The sequence below is a fragment of the Epinephelus lanceolatus genome, chromosome 15, assembly GCF_041903045.1.
Source record: "Epinephelus lanceolatus isolate andai-2023 chromosome 15, ASM4190304v1, whole genome shotgun sequence".
NCBI classification, from domain to species: domain Eukaryota; kingdom Metazoa; phylum Chordata; class Actinopteri; order Perciformes; family Serranidae; genus Epinephelus; species Epinephelus lanceolatus.
This window is the reverse complement of record NC_135748.1, coordinates 13,139,451-13,165,251: the sequence shown is the minus strand read 5'-3', so window position 1 is coordinate 13,165,251 and position 25,801 is coordinate 13,139,451. Positions and strand designations below refer to the sequence as shown.

The window sequence follows — 25,801 nt, the reverse complement described above, 5'->3', positions numbered from 1 at the left end:
TTTACTTGGTGAATTGGCCATTTGTTCTCTGTTAATGTGGTTACAGAGAGGTACAGTAAGTCACGGTCTTCTCCAAGAGTACAGAAACCCTCATTTGCGAAAGAATATCAGCCATATTGGTTGTGAGAATGGCACACTGGTTAAATCAACATGTCGCAGGGATCATTTCTTTTAACAGTGTTACACAAACTCTATTACAGTTCTGAAAACACAATTCATATTTATGTCATCAATCAGCAATGCTTAATGTGTTTTCTTGTCATACATGCAAGTGTTTAAAGACACAACAGGGTCAGAGCTTTTTGTAAAAGCAGCACAAACGTTGAAGCGGTTGAATTTTATCACAGACTTAACACACATAATGCACTGACGGTATCTCACAAATAAACACTTAGAGCAGATTACAGCAAACTGGAGCAGAGAGTAGTATCTGCAGTAGCAGGAAAGACGCAGTGCGGGTCAAGCGTAGAAGCTTTGACTCCAGCACAACACTGCTAGCACTACTAGCAGCACGAGGCTAGACATCATGCTTTAGGCTTTGCATGGGGGTGACGAATATCTGTCGTCCTGACCACAAGACATGCGGCTCATGCAAAGGGGTCAAAGAGGGTCAGCGCGGCACACATGGGTGGATGCACACACGGCATGCATGGTGGCGGTGGAAAAGTGGACAGAGGGGCGCACGTAGGGGTTGGAGGAGAAAGGTGTCACTGTAATGAAAATGAACTCAACAGAGCTATCATGACAGCCATGTAAGGCCTACACAGTCATGTCACACAGCGTTCATAACAGCTCAGAAAAAAGATGGCAACATCAGTGTCAGTGTCACTGTTCCATCATTTGACTCAGCTTATAATCACGTATGACCATGTAGACCTTACCAGGCTGCATGAACTGTTTATAGCAATATTTCAGGAAGGGGGGAGGTGAGCAGTTTCACAAGACGGAGAGACAGTAAGGTGGGAGGAGGAGCAGTTGGGCGAGCAGAAGGAAAAGGTGGACGAGGAAGTTGGTCACTTACAGTTGCTCAAGAGAGACAAGTCCCTTAAATGCTTGTCTGTCAATTGATTGGATTTCATTCTTGTACAAATAGCTGAAAGGAGAGATAATCAGTAACATTAGTAACACACACACACTCACACAGGATCATCTGAAATCTGTCTGGTTATTACGAGAGAAAGTAGAGAAGATCTGATCAAATACTACTGTCTAGCTGCAATTTTAAATAATGTGCATGTTGCGCTACTACATTTAAAGCATGTTTACTGTAGTCTTGTATTTACGTAGTGAACAATGTGCTAAACAACCCTGCTTCATGGACATCACTACTTGTAGCTACTGTATGGGCAGGGGACTCTTCTGCAAGTTAGCGAATATTTGGAACAGCTGTAGAGAACATCGGTCACACTGCACAATTCAAACTTAAAGGTCCCATATTGTAAAAAGTCCGATTTCCATGTCTTTTTCATCATAAGACAAGTATGGGTTATCTATGAACACTGTGAAAGAATGAAAATGTTCAATCCCCCGAGAAATGCACTCAGTCCGTATTAAGAAACTGTGCCTTTAAAAATGAGTCATCAGGGCTTCAGTAAAGTTGTGATGTCACAACTATACTGCAGAAACTGCAACTACAGTGCTGTTACAGTCATAATGGAACTGCAGTGATGGAGCAGAGAAAGCAGGAACGCAGAAGACCTGCAAACGCTGACCAGTCAGAGCAGACTGGGCTTAGTCGGGAGGGGTGCTTAAAAAGACAGGTGCTAAAACAAAGCATTTTAGACAGAGGGAAATACAGGTGTTTTCAGGCAGACAGTATAAGAAAAATGTTGTGGTTTTGAACATTAAAGCATGTCAACATGTTCTAGTAGAAACCTCAAATACAAGTATCAACTTGAGAATGAGCATAATATGGGACCTTTAAGGTGAGAATGCATTTCTGAGCTAACTTTTTTCAAAGACAGCAGTGGACAGTGCAGTGCAGGAATACTTTACAGATCATTGTATTTGTTGTTCATTATTATAGTACAATGTGCTAAACATCACACAGTAATCTAGTCAATATAGGCAACAGAGCTATTAAACACTCATTACATTTCTACCAGAATAATAAAATACACTACATCACTCAGGGGATATGTTACATTCAATTAATGAGTCTTAAAATGCAGTTGTATAGGTTAAAGGTCAGGACAAAATAAATTGCAGTAAACATGGTGTGTGCATCAGATAAAAATCAGTCATCATCAACGGACTAACAATAAACTGACATAACAGATTCCTTGTGTGTTAGATATTTTGTCCATGTCTGCACTTTCTCATTGACTTCAACATTTCGACTTGAAAGAGACTGAAGTATGTAATAAGGATAGACCGATACATCGGCCGGCCGATATATCGGACCGATATTTGAGTTTTTTACTTGTATCGGCATTGGCCGATACGCGCGTGGGTTCGCGGATTTATTTTTCCCTGGCATGATTTACAAACAGGCATCCACGGGCAGCTCTGTGTTGCCGGAAGACCCTGCAGCGCACATGCAGCGAATCCTACTGTGTACAGTAGTTGTTGTTTTATTTATGCTTCAGCTTAAACATTTGTTTATTTTATAAAGACATTACTGGAAGATTTAAGAGCACTGAACTCTTTTTTTTATTTGAATGTATAATAATAATAATAACATTCTACCTGTTCTACCTCAACTTTCCATCTTGTTTTAGTATTTTTTACTGTTCAATAAATGTTTCTTATTTTAAACTTGAGACCTGTAATATTTGTTATCATTGTGTCATTTTTTTGATGTAAATTGAGGGAACAAAAGCAGTATCGGTGCCAAATATCAGCTCAAGAAAATCGGCAGTCCATAATCGGTCATCGGCTAAGGGTGATGGAAAAAAATCGGTATCGGCATCGGCCCTAAAAAATCCATATCGGTCTATCCCTAGTATATAATAAGCAGCCTGTACAGGATCAACACACTATTTCAGCACACTGAAAGACAAATACCCTTGACGTGTGCATGTTTTCCCTCCATCATGCATGTTACAGAAATGTGATACTAGAAAAGCAATGGCTTAAAGCTGTCTGTCCTTTCATCTCCTGTCTCTGTTCCACTTTCCACCAATGCACTCAGGATGAGACATGATGAGAGATACAGATCTCCCCCACAGCACAACTGACGCAATGTATGGAAAAATAAACATCCTCTTTTTTATCATTGCACGGCCTTCTCAATGCTTAAACCTGTCTGTGTCAATGCTATCAGGTTTCTTACCATGGAAGATGAAAGGGTTATACAAAAATAAACAACTTTATTAAATGTAATATGAGAAATGATAAAAGACAAATTGAGCTGAAAGCGACAACTAAGAAAGTGACATTCATAGAAAAATGACACCTCCCTCTTACATGTTCCAGAAGCCTTTCTACTAGGAAATGATTAATGACCAAACCAAAACTATTATTATTACATTTCCATGCAGAGCTTTTCTGTAATAAATTATGATGGTATGATAATGAAAACTCAGATTATTAATTGTAATGTGGTTCCGTCAGTGACACTGGAGTAACCAGACATATTGCTGTAATACCATGCAAACGGCTAACGGGCTAATTTTTCACTTCTGAGAATCCTCTGCAGGAGCCTGTGAATGAATGTGAAACACAGCGGACTGCAGCCTTGTGTGTGTGTGTGTGTGTGTGTGTGTGTGTGTGTGTGTGTGTGTCGGTGTGGGTGTGTGTGTCGGTGTGGGTGTGGACAAGCTTTGCATGCGGGTTTTGGATGGGAAACTGGATTTGGAAGTTGTGGGCTAAAATCCCAAGGGGCCTCACTTTAATGACCAGATATCCTTTAGTGGTATTACTCATCAAAAAGTAGACAGTATGCACTTTAACAGCCTGCATTTAACTAGAAATATGTATTGCATAAACCACACATTCAAAAGTCATTCACTTGCTTCTGCACTGTTTTTGTTAAATGTTTGGTTTAAGACCCAGGAAGAATTTCCCTGACTGCTGCTGATCACTTCATTAAATTATCTATATTAACCTTAACAAAAAACAAATTTTATACATACGTACTAAGGAAAGGTACAGTATGTACCAAAGGAAACTTAATGTACTTTGATGCAAGTGCACAACTCAATCTGTTTTTCTATAATAAATACACTGATGGATGTAATGCAACTGAGTAATTAGAAAAGGATGAAATAAACAGTGAAGAGTTCCCACAAAAAGGCGCGCTGACCTCTGTCTGACTTGTTTATGGAGGTGGTCGTGGGAGACGGGGCGCTGTATAGACAGCCGCCCGGCCGTTAGCTTTAGAGGACTTGAAAGATGACAGGGAGTGGACTTTACTGGGGTCCAAAGGAAGTGAAGAGGTGAGATGAGAGATACAATCTAGCCTCCAGCTATAGAACACTGAATAAGCAGGAAGGGATGAGTGTGGGGGGGGATACCTTACCCTAATCACAAAGGTTAGGCATGGGGCAGGCTTAAGATCAACTCTGCTTTTAAGTGAGAGGGGCACTGTAATTAAAATAGCTACTTAATAGCCACAGGATTTAATTACAACATGAAGAGCGAGGATATATGCCGGGAATGTGTATATTTGTGTGCCAGTAAGCTGATGAGAGAAAAAAAACCAAAAAAAAAACAGAAGAGCCCTTACATCCCTTCTACTCACGCCCTGTTCCCTCTCCTTCTCTCTCAGAGCTGACATACTGTTTATGATCTTGTCTCGAGTGTGCAGTGCTTGTCCAAGACATTAGCTGGGCTGTGATGTAACAGTGTGTCACGCTACTTCTTTCCCAGACACACAGGCCTTTACCATTAGTTCCTGCTAATATATGTTGCTTTCATCAGCCACCATGCATGTCAGCTACATAAAAAATTCCACACTAACATGCCATGAAGTATGCTACAACTGTAAGACTTTGTAATATGCATAAACTGCATTCTATCTGCAGTGAAATATTAATGTATGCAAACACTGGACACTATGGCAGCAAAGGTATCCCAGAATGCAATGTGGTAGACAGCAACATTCAGAACAGACAATGCCTGGCAGCGACCGAGCGAGCTCTGTAACGTCAATAGCTCTTAAGTTTAAGTGTAAGCGTAACATTTTACTTTGCTAGACGAATATCTGTATTTTAATTGTTTTTAAATTTCCAGTAGAGCTGAGGTTGGCACAGTTACCATGTTATGTGTCTCGAACCGGCAAGGAGGCTCTTGGGAACTGACATTGAGGGTCTACAATTTAAAATTTAAACAAGGCTATAACATGACCACAATGACTTTTCTTGTCTTGGTTAGTAGCAGAGAACAGCAGAATGACTGTACTAAACATTAACAACATGAGAGCGCGAGAAAGTGCAGCCACCATTTTATTTATACTGCGGAAAATGAGTATGGAAACCATTTCAAATATTCAGAACTGATATGTATTGATAAATTGAAATTTTTGACAATACTAGGGCTGCCCCTTGAAAGTCGGACATTCAAATCATCATTTGGAGACCCCTTAGTCGACTAAGATTGCTTCAAGTTGAGCAGTTGTTATTTTTTATTTTTTATCTATTTATTTATCCATTTCTGCTAGTCAGTGTGCTGTGCAGTGTAATTCTGGGGACATTTTGGTCTTGACTTTGCCGCTACTCTTTGGAACACATGGCTTTGGACACGATGCAGTGACACAGAGGAGGAGAGACTTTGCACCGTGAGGCTCAGAGATAACATCAGCTTCTCTGTTTTGCGTAAAGGTGGTGAAATTACAGCTCACAGCAATTTAATATGAAGCAGTCTCTGGCTTTGATACATAGTGTTGGCAAAAAATGTTGTTGCACACTTCTAATCCATTGTTCGTGCAGTTAGCTTGTTTATTACTATTACGTGATTGTTGCTGTAAGACTAAGCATCTCGCTGAACTTCGTTCAAACTTTATATGGAAAAAACAAACCAAAAATAAAAAAACAGTGGTTGATTATTTGTATTGAACAGCCAAATCTGATTCACCTAACATAATTCAGTGTCGAGTACAGCCTTAGACATCACTAATACATAATGCTGTTCATTTACACATTAAGTATGTTAAACTATAATATACATACTAGGTATGTAATAAGTGCATAGTATGCAAGTTTGGACACAGCAGTAGCTTTGCCTAATCACAGACAACATAGAACATCATGTCATTTTCAGTCTCAAAATGGACAAAACATCTCACAGATGATTAAATATGTGTGTCAGTATCTCCAAGTTTTGTCCCAACATTAGAGTACAATATGTAGGTCCCAAGCAGGGAAGTCAGACCATATCTAACAGTGAGCACAGACAGTGCTTTAACCACAACTGTGGCCCTTGGTATGATAATGTAAGTGACTAACAAAGGGAGCAAACTAGCAATCCCACAGAAACCTTGAGGCTACACACTCCTTCTGAACTCTGCCTCCAGGTCAAGACTTCCAGACACATAAGTACAGAGGATCAGACGAAGAGAGGCTTTTCATTGATGCATTTTCCGTACACTGCACTGATACATTTTCACTGACTGTGCAGTCTAGCAACATCAGCTGTCTGCCACATTTACGGTCAATAGCGTGTCTTTTTTTTGCAACAAAAGTGTGAGGCATGTTTCGCCATGCTTCCTCCTCTGTTGACTCAACAAAGAGTGAGCTCCTTTAACAGTGACCTTTCGCCCATAAAGTCTGACAGAACAAAGATACTGCCACATTGTCTCAAAATCTACCACTTGACCTCAAAGCAAAACAAAGCTGACGTGAAGGCAACTTACAGATATTTGAGGTTTTCCAGGTCTTCAAATGCCCCCCTGGGGATCCTTCGTATATGATTGTTGTTGAGGAGGCTGTGAAGGAAAAAAAATAGAGGTTATTTTGTGGTTATAAGACAGACAGTCAGTTTGTTCTGGGCTAATTCTAAATGGATTCTGAGTAATGCTACGTCTATTTCCAGACAAGATGAAGGATAACTTAATTCACAGCTGTTTGCATCAGTTGCCTCCTGACCTCTGGCATGGTAAAACATGGAGGATACTTTCAGGTCATCTGATCAGCTTGCTCACACAATTTCCCTTCATTCTGCAGTTTAACATCAGTTTGAGTTATAGTTTCTAATGCTGATTTCACTTTTTTTGTAGTGCTTCATCAAACATAACGATAACAAAACATCATTTGATGCACTTTTTCTACTGCCAAAATGTTAAAAACATTACAGGCTTTTGATTTTAAATCTACAGAGGGACACTTTGTCATAGGCTAACCTGAGAGAACATAAAAGGCTCTCCCCTTCAACGGACATTACAGACATATTTCTGTCTGTACAACGGTAATACTGGACATGTCGCTGTAGTTCAAAGACTGATAGACTTTAGGATATGTTATTGTTCAGTCTGTGGAAGTGCAGCCTGAAACCATGAAGAGCTGTTCAGGATATAAAGCCCTCAACAGTCTGCATGGCTGGCTGGCTGGCTGGCTGGCTGGCTGATAGGAAAAGCTGGGCTTTTCTCCTGCCTTAAGGACTTTTCTTCACTTTGAAACTAAATCTAAACCACTATGTCCGTGCCCTGCACATATTCTCATGTTTATTAACTATGGATACATAAATAGATCTACACATCTTTGCCTTTAGTGAAAGTGCTTTTACTCTGTTTTTGCATATTTACCTTCGTCTTCCAAAGCAGGCACTGATGAGAAAGCATCTCAATAATGTTGACAAATATCTGAATAAGGTGAGGTGTTTTTGATTGATTCTCGCAGTCATCTGAACAGTCTTAATACTTACATGGCTACACAAGCTGAAGAATGCACTTATTTCTTCAATTTTTTAAAAAAAGGCAGCTAAAACACAAGAACACTTTGCACATCTATTTTAAAACAGGTGCATAGGAGAGGGACGAGGAGGTAACAATTTGCAGACAACCCCCGCAAATTTTTTTTTGCAAGTTAGACAGTGTGCGGGAGTTTGTCTGCACAGAAGATTGCTAAAGTAATGGGTTGCCCATGAAAAACACAAAAATTTGGAGCATATCTGCTTTATTAGCTTAGCAATGCACCATCTAGCAGGCTGGACATATGATAAATAGCCCTGTGGGTGGAAGTGGAAAAATAAATTCCTCATAGATTACGAGCTGGCCTACATGTGTGAAACCACAGCAGAACAGAGCAAGAATTTGCTTGTGTGTGTAATACAAACAGGACTTTCTAGGGAAGTGACAATCATTCTGCAGATTGCTGTTTTAAGGAAATGGGCTTGATTCATTTTCATTGGTAGTCCTCTTAAGTTCACAGAATTTCCCACTAACAGGACATCATTACTATTAGATATTATTCAGGGAATAATGTCAGAAAAAGAGCTTATACTCTATGTCTACAAAAGTTTTTCACAGCAGGGACAAAGACTTACAGTGTGTTGAGGTTCTTTAACCGTCTGAAAGAACCTGGTTGTAAATCCTTGATTTTGTTGAACCTCAGGTCTCTGTAGAGGAAAATTAAATATATTAAAGTATGAAGTACATTGCAGAGAAAAGCTGTGCATAAATCCAACAGTTATACTGGGAAGATTTCCTAATGTTTAGAAAACAGGCAATACACATCTGCATGAACTGAAATCCACAGCAGAGCCTTCATGTAATAATCCTGAAGGATAATTGGACACATTACTCATTTCACAAGAATTCCTTTGTCAAGCTTTAATCATGAGGGCAGATTTACATAACATTTGCCCCAAAGATAACAATCACAAGGCAAGCCGCAGCAGTCAGCAGGTCTCAGTATCTCACTCCTTTAACTTCCTAATTTAAAGAGGCTACGTAATGACAACAATATAGTTTGACGTGGCACTAATCACTCACTGGTCTTACAAAGAATGACTTAGCGTGCCATGAAAGTGACAAACTAAAGACCCTAATACTGCAAATAGCCCTGTGAAGGTGAAATCATGCTTAAACCCATGTGGCATTACCAGCTGCAGAATGACAAGTTATGCGAAACTGGACCATCTCATCTGAACCGTGATGTTATGTTTGTGGAACTTAAGCTCTAAGTCATCTGATCTTCAACTAAGCCTTTTGCTAAATGTATTTTTACAAGATAAATTCTGTAAGTGGAACCAGCCATTCATATGAATAGAGTGAGTGCATTTAAAAAACGTTTCAGTCAGCCACTACTCCTAAAGCATTCACACTCTCTACCAATTTACGCTCTTTTGAGGGGTGCACCGATTTTGAAATTCTGGGCCGATACTGATACCAATGTTTAAAATAACAATTTGGCTGACAGGTGGTACAAATACTGATGCATTTATATTATTGTTTATTTTGATTTTGTTGTTATTTATTCCCTTTCTGTACCAAAGATATCTACACTATAAAAAATAACTGAACTGTTTGAAAATCATTAAGCCCTTCATTACACCACTTTTGAATGAGCACAAATTCAATCATACATATTTATGAAACAACCTTTAATATAACCTCTCACATGAAAATATATTTTTATATATCAAAAAAACTACTTCAAAGGCTTTTTTACCATACATATAAATCATAACTGACCCCGCGCTAAGTCTCACCCCTCAAACGCAGACTGGCCAATCATAGTGAAGTATCAGCCAGCTCCAACAAAGGTCCGACAACAACACAGCTGAGCCCTATAGACTCTAATGCAATCTAATGCAATGCTGATTTTGTGGATTTTGAGCTCAACATTATGCCTGGGACATTATATTAATTAATAATACTCATTACCTGGAGAGGTTAGAAGGAGATATACATTTCTCCCCCGTTCCAAAACCAAAATCAAACCCTAAAAAATGTGTAGGGTTAGCAAGCTACTACTGAAGATATAGCCTACTGAATGTACACCCACACTACTTTTGTTTTAATTCAATTCAATTTTATTTATAAAGCCCAACATCACAAATCACAATTTGCCTCAGAGGGCTTTACAGCATACAACACCCCTCTGTTCTTTGGACCCTCACAGCTGATAAGGAAAAACTCCCTAAATAAAACCCCTTTAACGGGGGGAAAAAATGGTAGAAACCTCAGGAAGAGCAACTAAGGAGGGATCCCTCTTCCAGGACGGACAGATGTGCAATAGATGTTGTACAGAACAGATCAACATGACAAATTAACAGTAATCTGTATGACATGATTGTAACACTGAATAAAGACCTACCCTGCACAGGACTCAGTGAAGAGAAGCAGGGAAACTTAAACCAGCTGTGTGTCATCAAAGTGTGTAGATGAACAGTGATTGGCTTACCCCAGAACTCCCCACTGTCCAGCAGCAAAGTTTCAGTGGTGGAGGTCCAGCTGCTGACAGCACAGGGAAAGTCAGACACCATTTATCTTTACATACTGTGATGACACACAGATGGCTGAATTTCGGCGAAGTTTGCCTTTATATTCATTATCCTCTGTCTTGATTGCCAGCAGTGTGGTGGTTCACTTTTACACTGTAATCTGTAACCTATAGGGCTTTGGCTTCTACCTATCTTTATCTTTTCAACCTGTTCTTGCTGCTAAAATATATTTTAGCAGCAAAATATATTTTTTTAAATTTTTCCTAAAACATTTGATAATATTTCTTCAGGGAATTCAGTTAGTTATGATGAGGGCTCCATGCTAGTTCTGACAGCTTGACGGAACATCACAAAGGGGCGGGGCTTAGCAAAGGGTCAGTTCCCTTTCTAATATCTATTTTATATTGCTGTGAAAACATCAGTAAATTGTCTTTCAAAGAATTGTATTTATTCAAGTTTCTTACCAAAAACTACATTTTACAAGATTACATTAAACACATCACGAGAATGTTATAATTTACCTTTGCCCAATACTCACTTCTACTGAGTCAAGCTTAAATGCATCTTAATGGAACTCAATGTCACCTCCGTGAGTCATTAGTAGCAGCCACCCACTGCTAACAGCTAATGCTAACTAGCGCTCCTGTGAATGTCAGATTCATTGTTTACAGTGTCGCATTATCAGGGAAACAATAGGGTGCGTCCTTTGACACGACAATAGTGAGTTTACGGTGTCCTTTCGTCCTGAAGGCATTCTGGGGAAGATCTTGGTCTGTCCCAAACACAGATTCTATTGTCCAAAGGATGCCAGTACGCTGGCTGCTACTAGCCATCTCGTCACACAACACTAAGATCATGGAGCCCATTTGCCAACAGTCATTGTATTCTTCTTAAACCTGCTCATTAATTTAAGTTTGAGGCAGTTAGTCTCAAGCTTTGCTTTTTAGCCTGCACCAAACTGATGACACAACAGAAAAACATCAGCTGCTGCTATCGGTGAAGGCCATCTTATTTGCCGAAAGGCTGATGGCAGTCAACACAATGAATATCAGCTGATACTGATGTTCTGCTGATAAATCGGTGCATCCCTACTCTTTCACCTCCAGCCAAAGAGATGAAGAGAGCATTTGGGTGGGACCACAAAGCAGATTTATCACTGCGCTGAGGAAAGGGAGAACTACAGCCGTTCTCCTCTGGAAAGCCCAACTCCCCCCACTAACAGCTGGAACTGTCTACCAGCATTCTTGTTAGCCAATGCCCTTACAAAGTAAATACTCTGAGACTGGGTCACACAGACATAACGTACTTCAATGATTATGCAAAACTGTCGAGACGCCAGGCTGAGGAGAATCCTGAAATCAGTGGAAAAAAACCTTTGCTCTTTTTCTGCTAAATTATGTCTGACACAATCTTTCTTGCTATGAAATCCACCCCAAGCATACAAAGGTTCTTTACACACTGTATTTATCCATTAGTTTTAGCATTCATCTTGTCTATTTCCCTTTATGCTCAACAAGCAAAGCACCATAAAGTTATACATTCCTGAGTTTTTGATTACTTGTAGTTCTGTGAAAATGAGGCCTGAGTAACCAAATCAACTGATTTCATAGCCAGTGAAATGTTTATGGGTCATTGGCTCTGTAAAAGCCTTCACATATGGATCTAATCGAAGTGAGTCAAACTTTTTCATATGCTGACTTCCTTTCATATATAGGCTGTGAGCTTGAGCAAGAATTCACTCAAAGAGCTTTTCTGCAACTGAAATGCTTTGTGTGGAACGTCCTTCAGCTATGATGATGCCGTTGTTTCTGGCACCATCTTCAGTATGTGAGAAACTTCATCAAGTTCTTAATGTCAAGATAAGACAATAAAACTGGAGCAAAGCTGATCCCAAAATCAAATGAATCAACAGCTTTGACCAAACCAGAAAACCTCACAACCAGAAAGTTTAAACCAGAGTGCTTAGTATCAACAGGTTTGATGCACTGGGAGCACTAAAATGACCTGTCAAAGACAATTTAAATAGAGAGAGGGGTGAGGGTCTTCCATGGAGAGAACAGGGATCACTGCAAGGTGAAGCGATACAGCACCCTTAGGAAAACACCTCTCTCCAGGCAACGGGCTCAGGGTGCAGAGTGCACTGCCCTGACATGCTGAGGCAGGGGCTGTGCTGCCTAACTGCCTCTAGCTCTAAGAGATGAAGGCTTTGAGGAGGAGGAGGAGGAGGGGGGAGCAGGAGAGCAGGGCTACATGCTGGTTCAGGCAGCACCCATCTCAGGTGCATACATGAAAGCAATGGTTCTGATTTTTCCTGAGGGAAGTAAAATGAGGGGTCATGTTTCTTTCACAGGATCCAATCAAAGCTTTAACTTGAACTAGCTTAGTATCCTCTACACACACACACACACACACACACACACACACACACACACACACTATGGACTGACAGCAGCAGGTTGAAAGAAACCAGGGACTAGTTCACACATACATGGGTAGTTTTGAAAACAGGGTTTGTCGTCCTTTGTTTGGGGGAAAAAAAAAAAAAAAAATCGCAATCACATACTGTTAATGAAAAATATCTTCGTCCAAATGACAATGCAAAAACAAAACTGTAACGCTGTCAAGAGCATGACACCAACAGGCTGCAATATAACCCTAAACCGTCTGAAAAAAAAAAAAAAAAAAAAAAAGTAGTGACCTCCATAGGGCATTCTTACACCTCTGTTTCTCCAAGTATTGGAAGGGTAGCCTAACTGCACACTTATTTGTAAACGTGAACAGTCAGTGTTCGTGAGGTTAGAGCCAGCACTATTTTGGCCGTGTTTGGCATTTTTGCCAGAAATGTTGCCTCTCATGTGACACGTCACAAAAGGCGCACACTCTGACATAACAAGCCAAAACCCGACTTTCTCCCATCTACACATCAACACTGAGAACGGAGTCTCTGAACATCTTCACCATGGAAGGAGTTTTACAAAAGGTCTGTTTTCAGTGATCAGTGTGTGTGTGTGTGTGTGTCTCACTTTCATGGTTGAGATGACTGTGTTTCTTTGTAGAGAAGGCTAAATAAGGTCAAGCAGAGTGTTGTCTGTGGCAGCAGGGTGTGTTTAAAGCATCAGCTGTCGACAGAAGGTAAAAAGAGGCTCAGCTGACCGGGGTGGAGTATTAGGGCTGATGACATCAGCACCGATGTATCCCACCAGTGCTATCGGGCTTGCAGTGAGACTGAAAAGTGGCCTTTGATCACAGAATGGCAGCAGTGGCACTCTGGACAGTACTGTGTGTTTGTCTGAGGATCCGCTAATAAAAACGTTGTGTATGTGCCAGAATCTGACCCTTCCCATCCATCATGACCCGGAGACAGTGATTTGTTCCACAAACACATCACTTATAATAACAGATCACAATTCATCCCCTACTGAAAGAATAAGGGCTGTTGTTCATGATACTAAATCACAAGATCTACACTAATACCAGCGCTACTGTTCCAAGCATGAAAGCAACACCCACAATTGTTACACTACAATTAAACAGGAAGTAGTGACAATACTTCGTCAGAGGAACAAGATGGTCTATAAAGCTGCTTTGTGGTGGTTTCTCATCAAGGAACCGGAAAGCAGTGGTATGTTTGGAGGACATTTAGTAAACAAGGTATTTGTGGGACATGCTACAGCGAATAGTTCCCTGAGTGAGCAGAGACCGCTGGGATGTTGTCACAGAAAATGAGCTCATACTGCAGAACATTTTACGATATTTGTTCCGGGACTTATTAAAGGAGTCTATTAACTACCATTAATGAGTTATGGTGGCATTGAGCCAGAGGGAACTTTAAAACAACATGGCTAACTATGCTGCAGAGGGGCTGACAGACTATTCTGGGTATTGACTAAACAAAAAGCCTGAAAACAGCTTCCCTGGCTCAGTAATGAAGGAGCCATGGGAATGTGACACAAATAGCATTAATGCCGTGAGGGCAGAACAAAAGATCATTTGATTTAGGCTATTTTTAAGAACAAAGAAATTTGTCATTTACCCACACAGGATGGTCGGCTTATAATTTAACATGCTATGCTGATGATAACAGAGACAACAAAGACAGGGAAATTTATTTTTAAATAAAAATGAGAACAGTCCAAAGATGTATTCCTAGAGAGAGCTTATTACAGTACTTTTCAAAAGACTGAATGCATGATTTTATCACTAGGTTCCTTTGTTTGCACTGCTGCTTTCTGGTATAAACTAAACTCAAGCCTTACATTTCTCAAAAGATAATTAGGATGACCTATTTAGACTAGACATTGCTGACAATCTGCCTGCAGTGTTTTGGGCACACTGTGTCTCTGAGATAGAACTGTAGGTCCAGTGAGTTCACTGAGGTGATTTAGGGACAGGCTAACTCTGGCCCCACACAGGGGAATTGTGGTACTTATTGGTCAATGTGTTAACTTGCCAGCAACTTTACTCAGACTAGGTCTAAATGAAGCCATCTATATTTTAAAATGCTGTATTCATGTGAAAACTATTTGCATCTGCATGAGTGTTTACAGATCAGTTTTTTTTAGAGACGTTTGTGAACATGAACAATATGAAAACAGATAACTCTTGTCCTTTTTCTACTATTTTCACTTGGCAAACAAAAAAGATGTGCATCACAGACAGCATAGGGTAAGGAGTAGGACAGACAGTCCTGCTCACCAAATCATTATTTCATGCTTTGTCATCATTTGATAAAATCAGCATAAGCACTGTTTAATGACAACAGCTGTGTTGTATGATCAGCCACATCTGTGTTTAAAATATGTGGTTACAGAAAAAGTAAGAGGACAGATAGTTGTGTCCTTTGCTGCCACACAGGCTCTGCCTGTGACTCAACACAGCTGATTACTATGCTGAGTGACAGCTCTTTTTGAAATTCTTATTTTATAATTGCAATGTCGTCTGATCATCACCAAAAACCCAGATTGATGACAGCAGCTCTGCTGTGCGTTCAGCTATGTTGGCATTTAAAATGAACGATCGCTGAGACAGAAGTGATTTCTTAACCGACACTGTGGCACACAGTTCGTGACCATCACTGAACGGGCATATGATATCACTTTGGAGAAGCTCTGTTTTCCCTGTACACACTGAAACACCAAGCAGGGCACTGCCAACATATCACCCTTGTCTGGTCTATTTAATTATTCACTGCTCTACATGATTTCATATTTGCATTGTGTTCATTAGTAGGTATGCAATGATTTATCAGCTGAACATCAGTATGAGCAGATATTCAACTTGTTGACTGACATCAGCCTAGTTGCAAATGAGACGACATTGAAAGGCTAAAAAGCAGGTCTCCAGACTAATTGCATCAAACTTAGATTAATGAGCAGGTTTAAGAAGAATACAGTGACTGTTTGGCAAATGGGCTCCATGATCTTAGTGTTGTGTAATGAGATGGCTTGTAGCAGCCAGCGTCCCGGGGACAATAGAATACGTGTTTGAAACAAACAGAGATCTTCCCATGGACGCCTTTGGGACGAAAGGACAAGGTAAACTCACTTTCATTGTGTCAGAGGACACACCATATTGTTTCCGTGACAATATGACACTGTGAACAAGGAATCTGTGTTGACATCTACAGAATGAGAGCTAGTTAATGTTGTTGGCAGCCAGTGGCCTCAACTAACCACTCACGGAGGTTGCACTGAGTTTCATTACATCGCGTTCAAACTCTACTCAGTAAAAATGATGATTGGGCAAAGGTAAATTATAACGTTCTTGTGATGTGTTCAATGTAATCTTGTAAAATATAGGTTTTGGTGAGGAACTTCAATACAGTTGTTTGAAAGAGAAATGTTGTTTTCACAGCAATATAAAATAGACATTAAAGAGGGAATTATAGTAAAGGACTTTGAAGCAGATTTTTTAAAGATGTTTTTCATGTAAAAGGTCATATTAAAGGTTGTTTAATATATCTGTATGATTGAATTTGTGCTCATTCAAAGATACTGTACTGCAAGGCTGAATGATTTAAAACTGTTTAGTTAGTTATTTATGGTTTAGATTACCCTAGCACAAAAGGGGGAATAAATAACAACAAAAAATAAAATAAACAATGATATTAACACATCAGTATTGTTTCAACTATCTGTTATTTCAAACATCGGTATCTGCCCAGAATTTCAAAATCGGTGCATCCTTACTAATTAGCTGTCCCCCATAGGTTAGAAAGAGAAGAAGACACTTTATTAATCCCCAAGGGAAAATTCAATATTTTCACCCTGTTGGTACTAACATGTTACATACACACAGGCCTGAAATACACACACAAGTACAACAGGACCTATACACATGCTTTAAATGGAGACATGTCAGAGCAAAGGGGCTGTCCATGGACAGGCTCCCCAAGTAGTTGAAGGTTCACTGCCTTGCTCAAGGAGGCAATCTCACACCTCGCCAGCTACTGCTCTATATTTGGTCTGTACTGGGACTTGAACAGATGACTCTCAGGTTCCCAAGCCAAGCCCCTATGGACTGAACTACTGCCGCCCACAATTAGTGATGCTGCTCAAGTATCTGGACTCAGTACAAGTGATTTGAACTCCCTATTCTCTAAAAATCCAGTGAGCAGAAAGCTGAAGGAAAACCTAAAGAAACCAGTGAACCTATGACCAGTCGCACCACCAAAAGGGAATAGCTGTGCTAAGCCACAGAGAAATGGCCCGGTGGTAGACCCAGCTTCAACAACAAAATGAGTCCACCAAATCCTGCAAATAATGGTGAGAATGAAGAATATAGCCAACCTCAACGTTAAAAACAGTAGGCAGTACCAAAACCCTGCACTTCAAAGAGCTGAATATGTGCACTGTAGGTGGTAAATGTTTGTAGGTGCTGACTATTATGCTGGATCAATGCTCATAGAGTTTGTAGCTGAACTGTCAGACTATTGCTGTGATGTATATATAAGTGTGTGTTACTGCTCAGAAATCCATGTGTGAAGGAAACTGATAGGCAAACAGGATTGCACTTGCTAAACAATCAATGACTCTCATAGCACTAGTAACAAAAAACTATCTGGCACTGTCACTGCTGTGCATATACTAGGCCTGTCACCATAACTACTTTGACTACATAAGTAAAGTAAAACCACACAACCAAAACAATTAATGAAATTGACTCTTTGGCTCTGTTAACAGAAACTTAAATATCAAATATTTGGCACAGGGTATAGAGAGTCACTTCTTAAAGGCAATATACTGCTAATCCTGCTTCTCAATGGTTAGGACTTTGTTAATGTGCGAAGTAACAACATATTAGCTATAAGTTAGACATGAGATCATTCACATTAATGGGCTCTCCTCTCTCAGTCAGCTAAACCCAAAATGTTTCCAATCAGAGTTGTGGAGTGCAGCTTTGAAACCAAGTCTATTTGGACCTAGTCTTTCAAATTTTTTGGCTGGTCAGTGGCCGCCGGGAAAAACACCTATTAGCGTGTTGACTGTTGTGCTGGATCCACTTGACCTGGTTCAGTGTTGCTGTGTGTGTGTGTGTGTGTGTGTGTGTGTGTGTCTGGGTGTGTGAGACACAGAGCAGATGAGAGGACAGAAGTAGAGCGACCAGGAAGGACAGCAAAACGTGTCTCAGCATAGTTGTTTTTTTTCCTGTTCATTCAGCTTAGGCACCATGAAAAAAGCTTAGGCGCTGTGTCCAAGTCTTATTACAGTCGGGAAAACCCTGCTGTTATTTCTGGCATTGTGTTGGCTAAGATATTGGTGACATTCTCACGTAAACAAACACACATGTAAACCCAGGGGCAAGATTGTATGATATATGGACGTGACCTTAATAACTTTTCATGACCTCAATAAGTAGATAATGTAATTATTGTGACAGACCTAGCAAATAACTGCAACCATGGCATTTACCATACTTCTAAGTTTGATGTGATCTGTGTATTTACAAAGCAAACAAAAATGATATGATGCCAAAGTGTTCAAATGGGGACTGTAGCTGCAAGGAAAATTTCTAAAGAGGTTTCTGTAAATTCTTGTCTGAGCCAGGATGACGAGTGAACCTGGCTGCTGCCCAATTCAACCAGCATCTGAATACCATGTGTGGACCTCTCCTCTCATTCTCTCCCTCTCTAGTCAGAGGGAGTCGTTTGGCTTTGTGACACATGCCCAAGTGGGCTTGCCAAGGACTCTCGGGCGTGCGTGAGTCATTCTCAGTTAAACAAGAACATGGCTGGCTCCTCGCTTGGTTGGAGGAACAGTCAACCAGGATCTCCAAACATGGCTGCAATAGTTCTCTGCAAAGCACATCCTGTGTAAAAATGACAAAGATTTGTTTCTTGTCAAGGGAGTGCTGGTACACAGTAAGAGCCTATCAAAATCCTACAGTGCATTTATTTAACCTCTGCCTCATCTAGGTTTGCTCAGATCATCATAGCATCAGCTGGAAATGGTGAGCAAGTGGCCACAAACATTAATAGTGATGCATGAAGGACTTTTCATAAGCTGTAGCTCCATCTGTCAGCAACAATTGAGCTCCAGTCACAGTCCTACTGGGCCTTTTTTCCTTGTTCTATCATAGCATTTGATTGACTTCATAATTTTGTCATTTATTTTTTGCTTGCAATTGCATCACTCAGTCTGGCTACAGCTGGATGCACTGCTCTCCACAGGACCAACACAAGTCAAACCCAAAACTTTACATTGAAGATAGTAACACCCACAGTACTTATAGTTTGCTCAATATTGCTGTCCATAATTCAGTGCCAGATAAATTTAACAGTCCATCATCCTGGCCAATGATCCTCTATCTCTGAGGTTATATCACAGAGTATAACAGGTCATTCTGAATGTAAATGTACTGGACTGCATTAGTGGATTCATCAATTCAAAACATGAGGTGTGGGTTAGTGAAGCTGCCAAAAACAATATCAAATTACCACTACAGTCTTTTAGCTGTCAGTTTAATTATGGAATTATAACTTTATGTAGCACTTCGCTTTGCTACATTTCTGAAACACCTTACAATTTGCTTTATAGGCAAAAATACAACTAATAAGACAATGAAAGGCATCAGTACACTAATCACAAAAATACTCAACTATTCTCATTTTGCTTCATGTGTTTTTAGAGTTCATTTGTTAGAAGTTGTCTTGGCCCTCCATGAAGAACTGTTCCATCAGAGCTGGCTGTACACAGATGTCTGCAGTGCAGTAAGCTAAAAAATGCAATTATTTATCTATTATCATCTATTATCAATATGACTAGTAATGGCCAGGTTTGAAATAACCAGAATTCTACATTTATTCAGGGTATCTTTTCAAAAATTTGAAGAAATCTGAACCAGTGTTCCCCAAAATTCACTAGCTGTCCTGCGTTGGATAGGCACAGGAAGGGGCCAGTGGAGCTCCTTTCAACAACTATCTTGGGCCCAATCTCCCTGTGCAAATGAGCGAAGCTTTGGGGATTTCTGGCTTTGCATTCCATAATGCTGCAGAGACTGAGCGCCTCACAAAGCCTGACTGCAGCAAATTCCACACAATGGAACTCCACTTTCCCTCCCTGACTCACTAACACTGTTACTCAGTCAGACCAGGCCACTGTTTTGGGCCGTGAGCAGGGTGAGGGGGTACAACACATTAAGACATTTAGACGGGCAACAATGGCTGGCTGCTCACCGTCAGGTAGAGTTAAAGGAGGCCTCAAAGGAGGCTGCCACAAAAATGTGTCTGCTTATCACAGCCATTACCAGTCAAGTCTACAACCGGGTGACACCAAGCCCCCACAGGCAGCGTTGGGTGTTAAGGCCAATTTGACACAGTGGCCAAACAACTTCCCAGTCTTTCACATGATGCCATTTGCCCAAAAAATACTTTTTCTCAGTGTGTGGGTAAATTAGTGGATACATTTTTGCAAGTGTCACAATCCTTGTGAAATGACTAGTTTCACTATCAGGATTAGATGCAAGTCTAAAAGAACTGCACAATTAAATCATTTTATCACCATTTAACTTAGCAGAGGGCTAAACCGGAAGTTAACTGCTTGGTTGGTGTAAGTTAGTTGTATGGCCAGCAAAAGTCTCTGGTGTGCGTGCTCTACGGGCCCAATGATCTGGGTAATTTTACACTAGGAAGCCAAACTTTTTGGGCTTCATGTGCCACTGAGGAACTTTCATAGAAATAAATGGGGCCCCGCCTCCGACGCTGTATACAGTTCTCTTTGTACATCTGTGAGTAACACTGGGACACCAAACCCTGCTAAATTGACTCACCAGCCTTCCTGCACCCACAAACACCAGATTTCACTCATGATCTGGACACTCACTCCATTCAACAGTGCCATTCCTCCAGCACACACAGCTAATGGACTGAAGGCTAGCCCCACACTGAACAACCGCATCTTTTTAACTATCTGCAAACTTCTGGGAAGTACGCCATATCTTAATGGCTGTTTACAGTAACTGTGTTTAAGAACCTCATTCATCCCACTATACAAGAAACCAGCTAAATAACAGCATACATTGGGATACAAGCACTATGTTGAATTGCAGAAGTATGAAAGACAATAACAAGCCACATAGTGACCTAGTGCAGATTCACAGCATTCTCAGCATGCATATGTGTAGAGTTTGGCTCCAGGGTCACAATGTTGAAACAATTTTTTTTCTTGTTTGTTACATCACACAGTGACACACTTAAAGTAGGGATGCACCGAATATTGCAAAAAAACACACATTCGGTATTCGGTGGAATAAGTTAAAAGCAAGGCCAAATAATAGCGGCGCGGTTTTGATAACGCAATCAAACAGCGTGCTGTGACGGGCGGAATTAAATGTCAGCAGTGTGGCGATCTGCCCGTCACCGCACTCGTATTTGCGACTAAAAATAGTTTTGAAATCATTCAGCACGCTGTGCGAGCAGCCTACAGATTTCAACCACCAGCAGAAACGAAAGGCGAATCCCACCGACTGTGGGTTGAACGGGTGTCACAGACACAGACAGTAATGTATTCCTGTCAAATACGGGGCCATCGTCTTACCGGTGAGGAGAAGTCGGCTCCAATAATATCCTCTTCTTGGCGTGTGGACTGCCCAGAAGTACCTGAACAGCTGAGCCAGCCGAACACAGACCGTACGTGATGTGTCAGAGGAGAAACGAGCCGTTCACGGCCCACAAACCTCACCGCACTTTAGGGACTGTTCTTTACTTATGAAGGGACTTGTCAGGGGAGGAGGGTGGCTGGTTGATTCTTATTTTATTTATTTATTTTATTTTGATCCCCCCTATGTTCATCGCTCATTGATGCTGTTTTTGAAGTATGAATAAGTCAATAAGTAATTTATTCCATTGAAATAGCATTGATGTATTATAGAAAAGTGATTTATCTTTTTATAAATGACAAAAAACACATCTGCCTTATTTTCGCTGTGGTATCGTGATACTACTCAGAACCATGATATTTTCATTGGTATCGTACAGTGGGATCCAATTTTGGTACCGTGACAACACTAATCTGGAGGGGGTTCATCTGCAAAAACTAATGAAAAACTAAACAACGATATTCGGTATTCGGCCAAGTGTTTAATATTATTCAGCTTCGGCCACAAATTTCATTTCGGTGCATCCCTAACTTAAAGACAAGAAAACAAGAAAAAATATGTTTGGAAATCATAACAAGCAAACAGCCAAGATGTCCAAATATGAACCACAGAGCTCCTGACTTATGAAATAAAAAGCCTCTGTTACACTGACAAGCTTTGATACTGCATGTCATACAAAGATGGAAGACTTGCTATGTTGAGCCTTTTTCTTAAGCTGCTAAAGTAATACCAGCAAAAAAACAATTTATATTTAATGTTGGCAAAATAATGCTAATGTAAAAGTAATAGTTTCTCCAACCTCAGCAAATCCCTGGGAAGATAAGCAGCAGTGACATTAGAGAGAGGAAACGCAATTTACTATCATGCCTCAAACAGAAAGTCCTTAGAGAAAACAGCTGAAAAACAAATGTAGGCCAGAAAGAACCCAAAAAATCTGGGGAAAAAATGGCCATGTTTCTTGGTCCAAGTGTCATGTAGAAAAGCTCTTGGCACAAAGCCCACGTGCAGTACAACGTCTGAGCCAAGACTTTTTATTCTCTACTGCAGTGGCTCGGAGGAAACAGAAAGAGATGTTTGGTGTTTCAAGACAATAACATTCACTATTTGAAACTACATAAACACAACTGTCAGGTCAGGCACCTCCGTTATCTGGACAGTGTTTTCTAAAATAGATGCAAATATACAGTGATTGATTTTTCACGGATACAAACATATTCTGCTCAGGATTTTCTAGTCTATTGGAATCTAATGTGGACCATCCAAGTGTTTTTTTAGTCATCTAAAGGATAGAAAATGCCTTCATATAAATTTCAAAATTCCAACAGACACAGCAAAGACAAGCAACAACTCTCCCTGTGTTGTGCTTTCCCTATGCTAAGTTGTGGCCTGGAAAAAAAACCCTGATGTGCGCAACTAAAGGACTGAGATGATAATAAGGGACAATTCAAACACAAATGTAATTGATCGAAATGAAGCTGATGAGCATAAAGCTCTAAAGTTATACCTATAAAGAAAAATGTAATAAATAGATAGGTGGGAGTACATAAAGTGAACACGTGCCTTATCTTTTCATCAGATTACACTATCTCTGCTGAGAGTTTATATGGCAGATCATCTCACATTCCTACGATAGTATCATTTTAAATTCCTAGAATGGCATGCTGCCCGGTGGAAGGAGGAATGCCGTGCCTGTACCTATACAGCACATAGCTACAGGTCAAGTGTCTATATAAAAACAAAATCTTTATCCACTATTACTTAATCCTGCGAAACCCTCAGGATATAGAGGAAAAGCTTGAACCTTAAGGACCTTAGTTGCCACAGTATTGCTCAAAAGCTAACCAAACATCAAAACACACTTCTGTTAGAAGCTGTACACTCCCCTACATACAACTTCTGTGCTAAAACACATGTTCACTGCACGTTGACAACCATGTTATAAATCTTAATTTGATTAGTGACAACAAACAGACCACAAACTGCAGGGACACAACGCTTTGGTAAGCTCAAGGTTGCTGCAGACGACCAGTATGTGTTGAACATTTTATACAGCAGAATGAGGGAAGGCTAGGTAGGAACCGTGTTCATGTCCTGACATGACAGCAGGGCAAGGGGGAAAAGCGACAAGTGGCTGCTGCTTCAAAGCTCGCCAGCATGAAAGCTTCTGGGAAACCACAGCATGCTCTCCTGCTCTGATCAGCCCTCGAACAGATTTAGACACATCCTACAGAAGACCTAAACAATCCTTTCATTGCTGTGGTGGAGGGCTGACTTTCATCTTTCCTTCGGGGGTATCTGGGCAGGGCCGCACCATGGGCGCCCTTCAAAGCTGTGGGCTGACCCCAGATGGGAGAGGACAAGGCTAATTCATACTTCTGTGGTACGGGCAGGCTGAGTTGCCCCTTTGTCCCCCTGCTTACAGGCTGAATGAGGTTATTTATAGGTCCATGCATTATGGACTGAAATACACAACAAGATTGCAGTGGCCAATTAAAGACAAAGGGTGCCACATATTTGGGAGACTGGACAGATCTGAAGCTTTGTCTTCTCTCACTGCAGTTCTGAGAAACTGTGGCCAGCTACATCAAAAAGGAAATTGTTTAGTTGGGTGACTGCGGCAGAGTGCTCCTGACAACCAGGACACATTCACAAGTGCCTGTCAAGTGACAAGTATTTCCTTCCTTTCATCTCAGAGGGAAAGTCAAACATGGAGTTTAACCTGTGCAACAAAGCCCACACATGCACAATGATAGCTTTACTGACTACAGAGAAGGAAGCAGCTCCAGAAACTGCTCCACATTGTATCTCTATCACAATGCGGTGCAAAGATCCATTGTTAAAAGCCAGCTTGACCTTGAACAAGGATATTTCCTGCATGGAAATTAGGTAAACACTTCCACAAAACATGACAACACACCCAGTGAAGTCTGCTGTACAAGACTTGGGCGTCAATCAAATCTAACCGAACTTTTGCTTCTACCCTGTCTATGTTTCATCAGTGCATGTCTCCATGAAGGCGATGGAGGAGACTGTTGCAGTTCCTCATACAAGCTCTCTCATGCAGGGACCTCTACTGAAGAGCCTGACCCTCCACATTGCTTGCGGCTTACTTCACCAGCTGTGTGACCCTAAAAACCCTGTTCATTAACCTCTACAGCCAACAGCTGAACCCACTGGCAGGTGTCATAACTTTGAGAAAACTTTCTGAGACATTGCAATAATCTCTGCTCTACCACAGGACCTATGGTTTCCACAAGCCTTTGTTCAAATTTCAACTTAAATCAGTGATTAAACATTTTAAAAAGTTGGTTTTAACACTGTGATTAATTCACGCAAAGAATCCCATCTGTTATAACTTTACCAAGGGGCTTAGATGTGGAAAAAATGCACAGGCTTGAAGCACTCATTGCATTCCCGTCCGGTGTGCCTAGAGGCTCGGTTCCCGTTAGACTGAAGGAAAAGGCTACTTACAGAATGGTGGTCTGAGGAGAAACTGCTGGTACGGTTTCCAAGTTTAGATGCATACATCTCACGGTGGTTCGGAAACATAAACAGCGACTCGGACAACAAAGCACAGACTGTGGTCCGCTGGCGAGCAGTAACAAAGCCACCGCGAGTAGACACGGAGAAAAGAGCTGGCCAGCTCGCAGCGCCATTGCTAGCAGTGAGCCGAGCAGAGCACAGACCGCCAGCTGCCCCTCTCACACACACTCCCAGCAAGTCAGCCCGAGTCTGCAGAGGCACGGAGACAGAGCGACACAGAGAGAGGCAGAGAGAGAGAGAGAGAGAGAGAGAGAGAGAAAGTGGGGCAGTGTGTTAAAACAGTCCCAGAAAAGGGAAGTAAAAAACGTCATTCAGGGAGATAATTAGAAACGTATTTATCCTCAGCTATATAGCCTACATACGATCTGCTGTTTGCACCTCTAAGTCATTTCCTAAATCCCATAATTTGGTGGAGTACACCCTTTGCAACTTGTAACGCCAACAAAAAGCGCAATTTGGAGACCTATGTTTAAATTCAAAATGTCCTGGAGCACATTTTTGGGTATGGGCTGATATAGACTTTTGGTTTAGGAACATAGGGTGAAGTCAGAGAATTAAAGACACTTTCTGGTAGATCACCAAGAAAACCACCATAAACTGTGAAGACTAATTTAAGACACTTTACGACTTGTTATGGTTCTCTGCTATATATTTCTTTTTACAGGCAATCTGTTGCTAAGTGAGATCTTTTAGGAACTTTCAAACACATAATGGACCCCTACCTTACTCTGGTGACATGTTCAGGTAAAATGGGACCGCTAGTAGGCTAAGGTAAAATGGGACAGTCATGTTTTATTCGTTTATAAATGGTTAAATCCATTTATCAATTCAGTCATTCATC

The 25,801-nt window shown here is 40.8% G+C and overlaps 1 protein-coding gene across 1 annotated transcript in view; it reads right to left on the bottom strand.

The window, feature by feature from the left end:
* The window catches only part of pxdn (peroxidasin), a 67,000-nt gene extending 41,852 nt beyond the window's left edge, over window positions 1-25,148 (bottom strand). The window contains exons 1-4 of the mRNA XM_033642866.2: window positions 24,889-25,148; window positions 8,422-8,493; window positions 6,794-6,865; window positions 1,022-1,093 (exon numbers count right to left, since the gene is read on the bottom strand). Of these exons, the coding sequence (XP_033498757.2) occupies window positions 1,022-1,093; window positions 6,794-6,865; window positions 8,422-8,493; window positions 24,889-25,073 (401 nt within the window). The 5' untranslated portion in view covers window positions 25,074-25,148. The remainder of the gene's footprint in view (window positions 1-1,021; window positions 1,094-6,793; window positions 6,866-8,421; window positions 8,494-24,888) is intronic.
* Between the last annotated feature and the right edge of the window lie 653 nt (window positions 25,149-25,801).